Raw genomic sequence first — 15,997 nt, 5'->3', positions numbered from 1 at the left:
TTATTTACAGTAGCTAAGATATGGAAGTAGCCCCCAAGTGTCCACCGATAGATGAATGGATAAAGAACACAGGGTATATGCACAATGGAGTATCATTTGACCATAAAAAAGAATGAAATCTCATCATTTCCAAAAACATGGATGGAGAAAGTATAATGCTAAACCCAGTCAGAGAACAACAAATACCATATGATCTCACTCATACATGGAATTTAAGAAACAAAACAAATGATGAAACTAAACAAAAAAGCAGACTCTTAAATACACAGAACTGGTGGTTGCCCAAAAAGAGGTAGGTGGGGTCATAGGTGAAAAAAGATGAAATAAGCAAACACATGGAGCAAAACACTGGAGGCATGATGCTCACTGGTTTCAAACTATATTACAGGATATAGTAATCAAAACAGCATGGTTTGGCATAAAAACTGTCTTACAGGGCAATGGGACAGAATAGAGCCCAGAAATAAACCCACAATTATATGGTCAATTAATCTATGACAAAGGAGACAAGAATATACAATGGGGGAAAAGGACAGTCTCTTCAATAGATGGTGCTGGGAAAACTATTCAGCCATATGTGAAAGAATGAAATCGACCACCACCTTATACTATACACAAAAATCAACTCAAAATGGATCAAAGACTTGAACAACCTGACATCATAAAACTCTTAGAATAAAATATAGGCAGTAAGATCCTTGACACTGGTTTTGATGATTTTTTGGATTTGGCAGCAGATTTTGCAACAAAAGCAAAAATAAATGAGCAGCACTACATCCAACTAAAAAGCTTCTTTTGCACAGCAAAGAAAATCATCAACAAAATGAAAAGACAACCCAAAAATGGGACAGAGTATTTGCAAATCATGTAACTGATAAAGGGTTAATACTGAAAACATATTAAAAAATAAAAACTCCTACAATTCAATAGTTAAAAACCAAGCAATCCAATGAAAAAATAGGCAGCAGATCTGAACAGACACATTTCCTAAGACAACATACATATGGCCAACAGGCATATGAAAAGGCAGTCAACATCACTCATCATCAGGGAAATGCAAATCAAAATCACAAGGTGAGATCACCTTACACCTGTCAGAATGGCTAGTATCAAAAAGATACAAGTGTTGGTAAGAAAGTGTAGAAAAAGGAAGGCTTGCGCCATTTTTGTGGGACAATAAATCACTGTAGTCCCTCTAATAAACACTATGGAGGTTCCTCAAAAAATTTAAACTAGAACTATCATATGATCCGGCAGTTCCACTTCTGGATATTTATTCAAAGGAAATGAAAACACTGGAGAAGATACATGCATGCCTTGTTCATTGCGGTGCTATTTACAATAGCCAAGACATGGAACCACCTAAGTGTTCACAGACAGATGAACAGATAAAGAAAATGTGTTACAGACAAATATAAGGTAATATTATTTACCATAAAAAAAGAAGGAAAACTTGCCACTTCTGACAACATGGATAGATCTTGAGGGTGTTATGCTACGTGAACCCAGCCAGACAGAGAAAGACAAATACGGTACAGTTTCACTCTTATGTACAATCTAAACAAAACAAAACACTAAATTCATAGAAAACAGACTGACGGTTGCCAGAGGGGAAGGGTGGCATGTGGGCAGAATGGTGAAGGGCGTCAGAAGAACAGACTTCCAGTTAAAATAAAGAAGTCATGGGGATGTCATGTACAACTCGGGGGCTATAGTGAATAATGCTGTAATGCGTATCTGAAAGCTGCTAAGACAGATCTCAAAAGTTCTCATCACAAGAAAAAAATTATAACTAAGCTAACTAGACTGTGTTCATTTTTACAATACGTACTTATACTGAATCAATGTCATACACCTGAAACTCATGTAAGTAGGTCAATTATATCTCAGTTTAAAAAACAGGTCTTCGGGGCGCCTGGGTGGCTCAGTGGGTTAAAGCCTCTGCCTTCGGCTCAGGTCATGATCCCAGGGTCCTGGGATTGAGGCCTGCATTAGGTTCTCTGCTCAGCAGGGAGCCTGTTTCCTCCTCTCTCTCTCTGCCTGCCTCTCTGCCTACTTGTGATCTCTGCCTGTCAAATAAATAAATAAATAAAATCTTTAAAAAACAAAAAACAAACAAACAAAAAAACAGGTCTTCTACCACGTACCAGCAATGTAGATCAGTCCACCAGACTTGGGAGTACTGCATTACATGGTATGAACTCCCCAGCAGGTGCTCAATAAACAGTTGTGCAAGAATGCCCACGTTCCTACTGCCCCTGACCTTATGCTACTTGCTAGTACAGGGAACCTACTTTGATTCTGGTGTCTGGAGACAGGAAAAAAAGAAATGAACAGTTAAGAAGTAAACATGTCATAAAAAGACACAAAGAGGGGCGCCTGGGTGGCTCAATGGGTTAAGGCCTCTGCCTTCAGCTCAGGTCAGGATCTCAGGGTCCTGTGACTGAGCCCCTCATAGGGCTCTCTGCTCAGCAGGGAGCCTGCTTCCTTCTCTGTCTCTGCCTGCCTCTTTGTCTACTTGTGATCTCTGTCAAATAAATAAAATCTTAAAAAAAAGACACGAAGATAATTCACAGATAAAATGCAAATAGCCAACCAACCAATGAAAAAACATTCCATTTCACTAGGAATCAAGTTTGAATTAGATGGGTACCATCTAACCAGGCTCCTGCTATGTTCAAAATGACAAATACCTTCTTAAATAATACCCCAGCCATTGGTATTGGAAAGAAATTTAGAGTTTTTTCAAGGAAATGGCTCCTCTCCTATGTTGCTGCTGGAATGGAATTTGGTAGTCTTCTGTGGGACAATTTGCCAATACACATCAAATACCTCAGATAATTTTTTTTTTTTTTAAAGTAGGCTTCATGTCCAGAGTGGAGCCCAACACGGGGCTTGAACTCATGATCCTGAGATCAAGACCAGCTGAGATCAAGAGTCGGACACAACCTACTGAGCCACCCGGGCTTTCTAGAACTATGTAAGTTCTATCCAGCATTCCACATCTAAGAACTTATTCTAAAGAAATAATCAGTGATGTACTAAAAGATCTCTACTCATCACAGTGTCATTTATTAATAGTGAACAACTGCAAAATCCAGAAATGCAGAAATAAGGGATTAGTTAAATTAAGGTGTATCTATATGCAGCCATTGAAATTATGTTGCAGAATTATATTTTATTGTTATTTACCATATTAAGATCAGGAGACTATAAGAACTATGTACATACTATGTGGTTCCATTGATATGAAGTATTAACAAGCAAATCTCTGCCATTTAAGATCAGAACAGTGGTTACCACTCCTGGCCATGATGGAAGGGAGCATAAAGGGAGCTTCTGAAATGCTGGATTAGTCGGGTGTATCAAAAATATATCAACCTATACATTTACAGGCCCTTTTCTGAAGGGGTATTATACATCAATACAATTTTTTAAAATATTTTATTTATTTATTTGACAGAGAGAGAGAGAGATCGATCACAAGTAGGCAGAGAGGCAGACAGAGAGAGAGAGGGATGCAGGCACCCTGCTGAGCAGAGAGCCCAATGCGGGACTCGATCCCAGGACCCTGGGATCATGACCTGAGCTGAAGGCAGGGGCTTAACCCACTGAGCCACCCAGGGGCCCCATCAATATAATTTTTAAAAAATACTAAGTCATTTCCCTCCAACATGCATTGTAGGTATGTGCATTCAAAAACTGTCATAAAGATCATTTTCCCTGTTCTTAAAAATAATTTCAAATTTTTCTACTAAGAACTTGTTTTACTTTTCTAAGAAAAAAATTTATATCATAAGGTCATCATAAAAAGTGAATAGACAATATGTAGGTGGCAAATTCATTCATATTTTCTCAGTTTTGTTCTCTTGATTCATTCCTTCAAATTACTAAGCACAAAAAAAACAAATTTTTATGCCAGGAATAATTAAAAGCCCACACCAGCTCCCTGAGGACAACAGCATTCCCTTCTCTAATATGTAGTGTATCCTGAGGGTCAAGTAGAACTGTGAGGTTCTCCACTGACAGCGGACATCCAAAAGTCTATTCTAGACCAAGGGAGGTTGACTTCAAAACTCATTGTTCAAAATAGGCCCAAGGATTCTTAAAAAGCAGACCAAAATTTCCACTCTCACATGCATGCTCTCAGATGACATCAATCCCAAATAAGCAGAAATCTTGGAAATGAGGGAAACATATAAATTCATGACAGATCTACTGCTAAGGACAATCATCATATACACGACTAGCATGCCCAATCTCTAAAACCTCCCCAAATACCTCACTAGCCTACGCACCAGCCACCACTATCCTATTCCTCCTCTCTAAAATCCATGGAGTGTTTACTATGAATCAGGCACTTTTCTGGGTGTTGTATTAATCGAATCTTCACAATAACCCTATGAGATCATCATTTTATAAATAAGGAAACTGAAGCATAGAGACAAGATTACCATAGAGGGATAATTTTGGATGAACCAGCCCTAGGCAAAATTGCAAAGCAAGCTCAATTTGTCTTTGGCCTTCTCCTTGCTCCCTGTCTCAGTTCAGCCGACTCTGAGGGTCTCAGAGCAGGGGACTCCACATCTAGCTTGGTACCTAGAGCTCTAAGCATTTGTTGAATGGATGTACTTCTTTCCTTTCACTTCGGTTTCCTTCTCTCCAAATCTCCTAGAAAGAGAAGACTTCTTTGGTCACATCCTTTTTCTAAAAAAGGATGTTACATAATTCCTGCTAAGGTATTACCCAAAATGAGTATGAGGTAAGAGATGTATCTTCTAACTGTATCCTCCAGTCCAGTGTCCCTGTCTCCACTTTCCTCATGCACCCCTAGGTGTGCTGAATTTCACAAGAGACCTGCTTCCTCTTCACCAGTTGCTCTCCTAGACCTTAATTTCGGCTGTTTCTAGGGAGCCACTACGTTAGAAAAACGCCAGGTGCTGACGGGACTCCTGGCCGCCGTCATCCTGGCCGTCATTCAGGCCCCTGCTCAAGGGCACCTCTTCAGAGGGGCCTCCCCTGACCTCTCTATTCAGAACAGTAGCACACCATTCTCTGCCCTCTACACTGCTTTCTTGTTGTCATCCCACCTGTCTCCATCCCCTAGGATATTAAAAAATTATTTTCTCGGTTCTGTCTTGCCTTCTAAATTGTAAACTGCACAACAGCAGGGATGCGATCTGGGTTACTGCTGTAACTCTATACCTACAACAGGAGTGGGCACAGAGTAAGCTCTCAAAAATTTGCTGAATCCACTACAAGCCAGAGGGCTTTTTTTTTTTTTAAATATTCAGGGAAGGTAAGTCTCCCTTTAAAAAAGTACCATCTCCGTCAGAACTCAATGAGCCTGAAGACAAAGAGGCAGACAAGAGAACAAAAAGAAATCTTAAAACATTAATTCAAGGGAAGAGAACGTAACAAAATCTTGGGTTTTCTCTCTCACTTTAGGCTGAAGACATAAGGGTAGATATATAAAAGTGCCCAAATGTTTTAGTTTGAATGCGGTGGTAACACGATGGGAAAAGGAGCTGCAGGAAATCTTGGCGATCCATATGCTTCTACTGCTTTTAGTTTTGCAAAGTGAAAGCTAAGAGTCTGCCAGGTTTCATTTAGAGTGAAATATCTAATTTATCATCTAACCAGATGCACGGTATCCACCTAAGTCAAAGTTAATTTATTTAACTAGTACTGATTTCTTCACATATAGCCGGATCCTCCTCAAGGCCTATTTCCTAGTCTCTTTAACCTAGCTCAGGCTGACCTGAAGGCAAGATAGGGGCATCATCCAAACACTGTGGGGATAAGAAAAACTTCACTGAAGCTAAGAGACCACCTACTAAGTTTTAAGCTTGAAGACAAACAGGTTTTTCTTGTTTATTGAACCCCCAAAGACTAAATTAAGGTCATAAACATCCTAAGAATGTTCTGCAAGTAAATTCTAGTAGTGCTCACAGAAAGGAAAAGAAAGCTGTAAAACAGAAACCTAACAGATAATAGGAAGCATTTTAGATCTGTGGCACTCTTCCCTCTACTCAGTTTACAAAAACCTAAAAAACAAAACCTTAAAAAAAAAAAAAAAGCCCCTAATCCTAACCTGTTAATAGGTTAAATGCTCTGTAACCACTGTGTTTTCATTAAATAAATTAACCGTGTTTTAATTTTATTCGGGTCACACAAATAGCCTTTTCAAAGAGCTTGTGGTTTGTCTAATAGGAAAAGAGTCTAAGAAACTGTTACCAGTCTAAAGAACCCCCATAATAACGATGAGATTGCCTTGCGGATTGCCGAGTTAGTTTCTATGCCTCCCACTTAAAAAGTAAGGCACAGACCCACCCCAGAATTGCAAATATTCAACTGTGATTTTTAAAACGTTTAGGTAAGAAAACAGCTGTTCGGGGAGAAGTGGTAGGGAAAAAACTCGCCGAGTAGTTAGAACACAACTACTATCTCATTTTGAAAACAGCCTTCTAGGTTTCTTTTTATGTCCTAGGGCAATCTCTTAGAAAAGAAAACAAGAAAACAAGGGAAAACCAAGAACAACAACAAATCCGCCGGCACCTTCCGCGGACACAGCATCCCGTGAGGCGGTGAGAGGCGCAGGAACCGAGCTCTCAGCCCCGGAGAGAAAGCTTCGGAACGAGCGCACAGATCGTCGGCCAACGACGGTTTCGCGGGCGCCTCGCTAGCCGGCGCCCGGCCAGCCTCACAGGGACAGCTCGCTCGCAGCCCCATTTCACGTCCGGCCGTGTCCACCGACCGACCCCGCAGTTTCCAAAGAACAAAATCGGTGTGTTCTTACGGCAAAGTTACGCTTACAGGCGAGACCCAGGCTTCCCCGGCGCCACTGGCGCCGCCCACGGCAGAGACCCGCACGTCCCGACCGAGCGGACCCGCAGCGGGGAGGGGGCAGGCCCGGCAGCCGGAGCCCGGCGCACGCAGCAGCCGCCCGCGGCTGAAGGACACAAGGTTTGGCTCGCGGGGCGGGCGGGCCGGCGCCCACAGCTCGGACCAGGCCTGGCGGGCAGACGCAGGACTCGCGGCGGCCGGCACCGCTCTCCGGCCCGTAGAAGGCGGGAGGGGAGAGGCGGCGGGACTCGGACGGGGAGAAGCCCCCGGAGTTCGCCCGATGGAACGCCCCGAGGATGAAAAGGGCCGTTTGTCTCCTCAGGGGACGGTCGCGCTCGGCCCGCTCCCCGCTGCGGGACTCCGCGGAGGAAGCCGCCCGGGGGCTCGCAGTCGGCCTCCCGCTCCGCCCGGCCCCCGGACCTCACCTGCCGGGCCGGCCCCGGAGGCGCGGGCGGGCGGCGGAGAGCGCAGCCGCAGCCAGAGGTGCAGCGCGGCCCCGAGCACACACGGGCACAGCAGCACCAGCCAGTTTCGCATTGGCCGCCCCCGCCCGCTCCGCCTCGCGCCCCCGTCGCGCGCCGGGCTCTCCCGCGTCCCGGCGGAGAGGGAGGGGACGTGCGGAGACGAAGGCCGCGGGGCGGCGGTCGACGCAGGCGCGACCCCTCCGGCTACGCCTGCCCTCGTGCCCGCCGCCGTCCGGACTCCTCGCGGTCCCGTGCCCCGCGCCTCAGGTTCCTCCAACCCCGGGCGGCGGTGCCTCAGCCGGCCAGGCCCCGCCCCCCCGCTCGGCCTTCCCCCTCGGCCCCGCCCACCTCTCACTCGCCCCGCCCCCTTCCCTCGCGTCCCCTCCCGCGCCCGCAGGCCAGCCGGGAGCTGAAGTCCTGTTCTGGGCCTAGGCAGGGGACACACCCCAGGGGTCCCAAGGCTCGGAAACCACACTTCCCATAATCCCAAGCTCTTGCTCGCGTCACTCGGCGATCGCGGAGGCGAAGCACGAGGGCACACTTGGAGCATGCGCGTCTGTTCTCGACGCCTACTAACCCCGGATGACCAGAGGGAGGCGGTGCGGGGCAGCCGGCGTTCGGGGCCAGGCGCAGGCCCGGGAGGGAAGTACAGCTGGGGCGAAGGGTCGCCGGTCGCCTCTGATTTAAGAGGGATCGCGTGATGCTTGTTTTAAGCCACGCAGAGCTCGGTTTTCAGATCCTGGCTCCTGTGGAGGCGGGATCCTGCCGCAGCCTCCTTGGTCCGGAGAGCTGGCGGAGCGCGTCTTCCGCGGCGAATCGTCCCTCAAGTCACTGGTGCTGGGGACCCGGACCCGCTCCCTGCCCGGCTCCGTCCTCTGGGTGCCCAGGATGAGACCACACCAGGGGCCGAGCGGCGGGGGCGGCCGCGATCGTCCGGGCGACTGTCCACGGTTCCGCGCGCCCCCGACTCAGACCGGGGAGACGAGCGCGGGGACACCTCCTGCGGGACGGAGCCGGGACTACGCCGACGCGGGGTGCGCGCGCCGGGCGGGAAGGGCTCGGAGCCCAGGCCCTGTCCCGCGGCGTGCTGCGCGGCCCCGGGACACGAACCCCTGGCCGGCCCGGCCGGACGCTCGGGGGTGCGGGTGGGGGCAGTGGCTGAAGGCGCCGGGCCATCGCGGCTGGTGCCAAGAAGACGGAGGGACGGGTGAAGAGCGCCCGGCGTCCGGTGCTGGTCGTGGTTGGTTTGTTTCAGGTTTCCGCGAGTCGTGGCAACAGAAGGAGCTATATCGTGCAGTAGAGTCTTGGTTGAAAGCCGCAGAAAATCCATTTCAAACAAACTTAAGGGAAAAAAGCGAAATATTCAAGTAACTGAAGGAGGAGCGGTCTCAGGCGCTGTCAATACCATAGTCTCACTATGGCAATTTAATCTCAGCAAAACAACCGTCTATTAGTATTCCTTCTCTTTAAATCAAGAACTTCCAACTTCATTTTATTTTTTAGTACATTCAGTTAGCCACTGTATAGTACAAAAATAAAATTATTATTTTTTAAGTAGACTCTACGCCCCTCTTGGGGCTTGAAGTCATGACTCAGATTAAGGGCTACATGCTCTAGAGACAGCCAGTGAGGCACCCCTAAAATGACTTATTTGAATGTTTTGTAATGTCTGTACTCCATTTAATTTCAATAGTTGTATAGTTTAATAGTTGTATTAAAGCTGTAAGCCTAAGGTGTTCATACTATATGTTTGTACTTTAAAAAAAAACACCAATGTGGTGTCAGAAGTGATTTTTTTTCCCTTTATAAGGATTTGTATATTAGTTATCGATTGCTAGCTACCAAATTACTCCAAAAAAATTTTTTTTGAGATTTTATTTATTTCAGAGAGTGTGAGAGAGAAGCACACTTCCAGCTGACCAGGAAGCTGGAGGAGATGCTCCATCCCAGAATCCTGAGATCATGACCTAAGCCAAAGGCAGATGCTTAACTGGCTGAGCCACCCACGTGTCTCTTACTCCAAAAACTTATTATTTTTTTAAGATTGTATTTATTTATTTATTTGACAGAGACAGAGATCATAAGCAGGCAGAGAGGCAGGCAGAGGGCGGGGAGCAGGCTCCCTGCTAAGCAGAGAGCAAGATTGATCCCAGGACCCTGAGATATTACTTGAGCTGAAGGCAGAGGCTTTAACCCACTGAGCCACCCAAGCGCCCTACTCCAGAAACTTCTAAAACAACAGTATTTATTATCTCTCACAATTTCTGTGGGTCAGGAATTTGAGAGCTAAGTTCTGGTTCAGGGTTCTCCCTTAAAATTGCAGGCAGATGTCTGCCGGGGCTGTGGTCATCTGAAGGCTTGATTGGTGCTGGAGAACTGGCTTCCTAGGTGGCTCACGTCTGTGGCTGGCAAGTCGGTTCTGCCTTTTGGCTGATGTTCTTCTCTAAGTGGGCTTCTGTAGCATGGGGACATTAAACCACAAGGTGCTTTAATGTCCCCATGCCATAGTGGCTTTCTTCCCCAAGAGCTGGAGATCCAAGAAACCAGCGCAGATTGCTGTGATGCCTTTTATGATGAATCTTTGCAAGACACACACGGCACTCCTGCAGGGTTCTGTTGGTTACACAGACTGGCCTGATTCACCATGGGAATGAGGGACCACAGAAGGGGGTGTATACCATGGAGCAGGGCTCACTGTGGCTCATGTTGGAGGCTGGTTACTACAGTATCTTATGCAAATGGTTTCTAAACAGTTCGGGGAATCAGTAGAGCCCTCTATGTACTCACTATGGCCCTCAAATACCCCCAAGCCAAGAAAGAACAGTATTTTCTCGTGGGAAACAGAACTAGCAGGCTGTGATCACTGCGGTTCTTGGGCAAATGTCACCAAAATCTGTCCCTTCCCCAGAATGTTTGTTTCCATATAGCAGTAAGGAAGGAGGATGTGTAATGTGTATGAATTTCTTGTTTGAAATCATTTGTTTAGAAACTACACTGATCAGCTCTCTACATTTCAGTGAAAGAAATTGTAAAAGTAATAATCAGTTGTTACTAAGGGTGTCCTGTTTTTCATCTTGAAGAAGGACAGTAAAAGGGGCACACTCAGTCACATAAAATACTGTGCTGCCAAAGGGATCCCCAACTTCTGGGGTGGCAAGTAGCCGGGCCGGGTGTGGAGCACCTGGGCGAGGCCATTCCAGTGCTGGGCCTGGCCCAACGTTATGCCCTTTTGTGCCTGGCCAGAAGGTGCTCTGCCTCTGGGTACCTGTTGTGCACCTGCAGCTGTACAGGGCCCCTTGGCAGCTAATTTATAAAAATTAAGACAAAAAAGAAAGGTAGTAAAAGGCTTCTGTTGATGTCCTAAAATATCCATTTTGTGGTTAATGAATTATAATGAATTAACCTCAGAGGAGAAATAATCTTTCATTTAGGCAGATCTATTTATTCAACAAATCCTTAATTATATGCCAGGCACTTCGGTAGTAGGTACTTGGGATAGATCGATGAACAAAACAGAGATCCCTGGCCTGCAGTGGTGGGGGAGGGGACAGACTAGAGACTATAATGATAAAGAAATAGCAGCACATAGATGATGGTAAGTGTTAGAGAAAATATGAAAGTAGAGCGGGGTAGGAGAGTTGGGAATGCAGGACTGAAATGGGGCCAATTACAGTATCAAATAGTATTTAAACAACTGTTCAAAGTTACAATGAGCTCTAAAGGGAGGAATAAATAAAACCAGCCTAACGTATGGCATTAACTAATTAAGATGTTCTTCCTTCCAGTTACCAAAATGCCTTAACCTGCGGCAGGAACTTCGCTGGTGTTCTGACATGCCTGTAACAGAGCTTCGAGTAACTTTACAGCATCTGTGGATCTCACCACAGTGGGAGCTACTCTATCACCTGTTGAGAGAAGCAGGACCTTCCACTTACTTGTTGTGTACTTTCGTCTAATAAACTCAGGACTACGGTGGGTAAAGATCATAAGAGAGACAATGTGTAAAAAGGAAAGAACAAAATTTTAAAAACCCTAGGGATGATGTAAACAGCCTATGTAGTCAAGGTACTCATAGTTTAAGATATGAACAAGTTTTTTTTTTTTTTTTGAGATTTTACTTATTTATTTGACAGAGAGGGAGAGATCACAATTAGAGCGGCAGGAAGAGGTGGGGGGGGGCAGGAAGCAGGCTCCCCACTGAGCAGAGAGCCCAATGCGGGGCTCCATCCCAGGACCCTGAGACCATAACCTGAGCCAAAGGCAGAGGCTTAACCCATTGAGCCACCCAGGCTCCCCTAAGGTGTGAACAAGTTAACAGAGAATTAGGATTAGGGAAAGGCAAACTGAGATGGTTAGTCACCCTGGCTGCAAATCAGTTGTAATAAGAGAAAGGAGACACATATTGGGGCCACACAAAGCAAGAGGTATCTGGCCAACACCAAGCGTCCCAGAAGAGGTTATCCCTTGAAAACACAGGGCTGGGGGAGGCACTTAAAATCAAAGAGGCCAGTTAAGAAGGCCAGTGGGAAGTAAAGGCATTTAGGACACCTTAGGTGGACACCTGGCTGGCTCAGTCAGGAGAGCATGTGAGATTTCATTTTGGGATTGTGAGTTAGGGCCCCATGTTGGGCTGCTGGGTGTAGAGCCTAAGTAAGTAAGAAAGAAAGAAAGAGAAAGAAAGAAGAGAGAGCACGTTAGGCAAAAAATAAATAATAAAAATTAATAACCCCCAGGGGTGCCTGGGTGGAGCAGTCAGTTGAGTGACTGATTCTTGGTTTGGATCAGGTCATGATCTCAGGGTCCTGAGATTGGGCCCCTCCTTGAGCTCCACACTTAGAGGAGAGTCTGCTTGGGACTGTCTTTCTCTCTCCCTCTGAAGTCCACATTATAATTTTTTTAAAGATTTCATTTATTTGACAGAGATACCGTGAGACCCAGAACACAAGGGGAAAAGCAGGCTCCCTGAGTAGGGAGCCCGATTCGGGACTCAATCCCAGGACTCCGGGATCGTGACCTGAGCCAAAGACAGATGCTTAACGACCAAGCCACCTAGGTGCCCCCACATTATAATTTATCTGGTCCCCTATTACTAGACACATTAGCACTTCTGAGCATAAAATGTTACCCATATTTCAGGTAACTTCCTTTTTTTAAAAAAATTTTAAAGATTTTATTTATTTATTTGACAGATAGAGATCACAAGTAGGCAGAGGGGCAGGCAGAGAGAGAGGAGGAAGCAGGCTCCCTGCTGAGCAGAGAGCCGGATGTGGGGCTCGATCCCAGGACCCTGGAATCATGACCTGAGCCAAAGGCAGAGGCTTTAAGCCACTCAGGTGCCCCAAGGTAACTTCCTTTTTAAGTATTATTTTAAGGCTCTTTGTTCATACTGGTATTGTACCAATGTGTCTAGTTTGCCTTTAACAAGTAAGTTTCCATCCCACCTAACATTTTTTAAAAAGTCTTTCCTAATTCAATGGCAAAATGTTTTTTCATTAAAGAAATTGAATATTTTATATTTATTACCTGTTTTTATCTTTTCTGTAAATTATCTATTTTGCCTTTTATCCATTTGAACAAACTCTTATATATTAAGGATATTTATCCTTTACATTTATATGTTGAAATTACTTTCCCCTGTTTTCTTGCCTTTTAATTGTATGACTTTTTGGACACAAAAACATTTTGCATTTTTATGAATTCAAATCATCAATATTTTCTTCACTTTTTTTTTTTTTAAGATTTTATTTATTTATTTGACAGAGAGATTACAAGTAGGCAGAGAGGCAGGCAGAGAGAGAGAGAGGAGGAAGCAAGCTCCCTGCTGAGCAGAGAGCCCGATGCGGGCTCAATCCCAGGACCCTGAGATCATGACCTGAGCCGAAGGCAGCGGCTTAACCCACTGAGCCACCCAGGCGCCCCTTTCTTCACATTTTAAAACACTTCTGATGATGGGATCTGATCAATATTCTCTCTTTTTTAAATATTTTATTTATTTATTTGACAGAGATCACAAGTAGACAGAGAGGTAGGAAGAGAGAGAAGGAAGCAGTCTCCCTGCTGAGCAGAAAGCCCGATGTGGGGCTCTATCCCAGGACCCTAGGATCATGACCTGAGCCAAAGGCAGAGGCTTTAACCCACTGAGCCACCCAGGCACCCTGAGATCTGATCAATATTCTTATTTGATTTAACCTTTCCCTAGAATTTATTCTGAAATGTGATATGATTGAGGATCTTCTAAATAAATATTTTATCCCATAGCTATCTATTGTCCCTGAACATTATTTCCCTGTTACTTTATGATGTATGTTAATTATTAAAATTTTTACATATAATAGTATTTGTTTTTGAGCCACATTTTTGCATTAATCTGTCTTTATATCAGCACCATAATATTTTAATGATTGTAGTTTTATGATATCTTATAATCCAGAGGGCAATTCTCCCCCCATACTCTTACTTCTCACAAATATATTATTTCTGATAAAATTTATAATCATCTTTCATAGTCATTACCTTGCTCCCTGAGCATTATGTTTAGTTACAAAACTAATGTATGCTTATTATAGTAAATGCCAGTAATGCAAGTGTCAACACGAACAAATGCTAGAACCTTCCTTTGGCCCACCCAATCATCCTATCCAGATTTAACCACTTTAGCCTGGATATTTCTGCTTGTATATATATCTGGAATTTTCCCAAATCCCCTAATTTTTAGTATAGAAAGGGAGGAACACCTTTCATTTTAATCCCTGAGAATGAAATCTGTGCCCTTACTCCATGTAACTCCAGAAATTCTAGTTTCCTTCTGAAATATCTAAGTGTGGCACAGGAGGGTTTGCTTCTGCCCAAGTTCATTATTACTGTCACTGACCACCTTTTACTCCAGATTTCTGCTCTAATTTTCTCCAACAATCGCCTCAGCCCATAGTGACTTCTGTAAACCACAACACCAGTTCCTCTGCTTCCTCCCCAACCATGGACGTGATACCTCCCTTTTTCCTCCAAATCACAGCTGCGGCATGGCTCTCATGCTTAATACACTTCATTAAGAATTTAGACTAAGAAAATGCAATACAGAAAGGAAAATTTTAAACTAGAGGTGAGATGAAATTGTTTTTAAGGTCTACAAATAGAGTTTCCCATCAGGCTGTCTCTTGGCTTATGTGCCCCTCCCCCTGCACTGGTCACTTCCAAGGGTTTGCTCATCTCCAGGTCAAGGTCACTTCTCACTGGTTCTCTCTTTCAGTACAGGGTCCAATTTTTATTGCCAACCAATGAAGTCAAAATTGCCCTTAAGTTTCTCTTAAAGTCACCTAAAATGTATAATATGCATGGTTCTGTGTATGCAGTTCTATAGAAAGATTATTTTTTATTCTTCTAATTCTTTACCATTAATGTGTCTCTGCAGCTCTTGATCATTTTTTTCCCCTCAAGGAAACCATCTTTCCTTAAACAATAAGGTTCACTTTTTTTGGTTAATAGTTGGGAAACCTGTGAAACTATGCAGACCTTCTTTTCGAGAGCTTCAGAACGACTGGCATTCTTTGCCTTGGACATCCACTGTCCAAGTAATGTGCACTACTTAACTTAATAGCTACACTTGTAATGAGCATAAAGTATAGACTTTTCAAATCGCTATGTTGACGCATCACACTTAAAACCAATGTAACACTGTGTATCAACTACACTCAAATAAAGAAAATAAATGAGTACTTTTCTTTCTTTCCTTAGTCAGTACTTGAATTCTTTTAGGAGCCTATGAAGCGACTGTCAGATAATTTTTGCAGAAAACAACCTTCACACCTGCAGATAGAACGCTTAACATCTCAGTCTGAAGCCTCTCGACTCTTGTATTTCGGTTATCTCACTTGTTTAGGATTTCTCCAGGACCACCAGAAGGTGGAGGAGTGTTTCCAGATGCTGGGGGCAAGGTGCTCGGGTGACGGGAGGAGATGCCATGGTGCCCTGTCTTCAGGGTGGAGTGTTGACCGCTGATGACCGGTTGCATTGCTTTCTGGGAATTGGTCTTAGCACAAGGGTATTGCCTTGCCCAAGGGTACAGCCCCCTCCCCTGCATCCAATGACTAGTTAAGTTGGGGTAAAAATATTTGGGTTAACTCTGAGGAGCCATCCCATGACTTCTGTTGTAGCTGTGTCATAGTTCAGCTTCTGCCCGATTCTGCTTCCCTGGCTCCCCTGTAGCTGTCTGTCCTCAGTAAACGTCCTGCACATAATGTGAGCTCAAGGGTCTGTTTCCCCAGAAACCTGACCTGAGACAGTGATTCTGTTAAGATGTAAATAAGACGGGGCTGTTTCTCAACCCCAAACCCTGGGATGGCTCATTGGTTCCCTTACAGGGAAACCAAAGTCCTTGGCCTACAGGTCCCATGTGATCTGGAACCTTGTACACCTCTCACCTCAGCCCCTAGTACCCTGCCTCTCATTCGCTTTGTTCCAGAGCTGTACTGGCCTCTTTACCACCCCTTGAATATGACAGGTACATTCTTGTTCCAGGATCTTTGCACTGCTCAGTCCTTCTGCTCTTCCTCTGGATAGCTTTATGATTGCTCCTTGTCCTTCAAGTCAGCTAAAACGTTAACTTCTCCAGGAAGCCTTCCCTGTCCATTCCACTGAAAATTCAACCTTTCTCCCACCATGCCCAATTTCCATTACTCTGTTCTATAACA

The 15,997-nt window shown here is 44.9% G+C and overlaps 1 protein-coding gene across 1 annotated transcript in view; it reads right to left on the bottom strand.

The window, feature by feature from the left end:
* Positions 1 to 7,608, bottom strand: part of B3GALNT2 (beta-1,3-N-acetylgalactosaminyltransferase 2) — a 57,827-nt gene extending 50,219 nt beyond the window's left edge. Inside the window, exon 1 of the mRNA XM_059397281.1 lies at positions 7,272 to 7,608. Within this exon, the coding sequence (XP_059253264.1) occupies positions 7,272 to 7,383 (112 nt within the window). The 5' untranslated portion in view covers positions 7,384 to 7,608. The remainder of the gene's footprint in view (positions 1 to 7,271) is intronic.
* Positions 7,609 to 15,997: the final 8,389 nt, after the last annotated feature.

This window comes from Mustela nigripes, chromosome 4 (assembly GCF_022355385.1).
Source record: "Mustela nigripes isolate SB6536 chromosome 4, MUSNIG.SB6536, whole genome shotgun sequence".
NCBI classification, from domain to species: domain Eukaryota; kingdom Metazoa; phylum Chordata; class Mammalia; order Carnivora; family Mustelidae; genus Mustela; species Mustela nigripes.
Note: the sequence above shows the minus strand (reverse complement) of the source record. Positions and strands in the feature narration are given on the sequence as shown.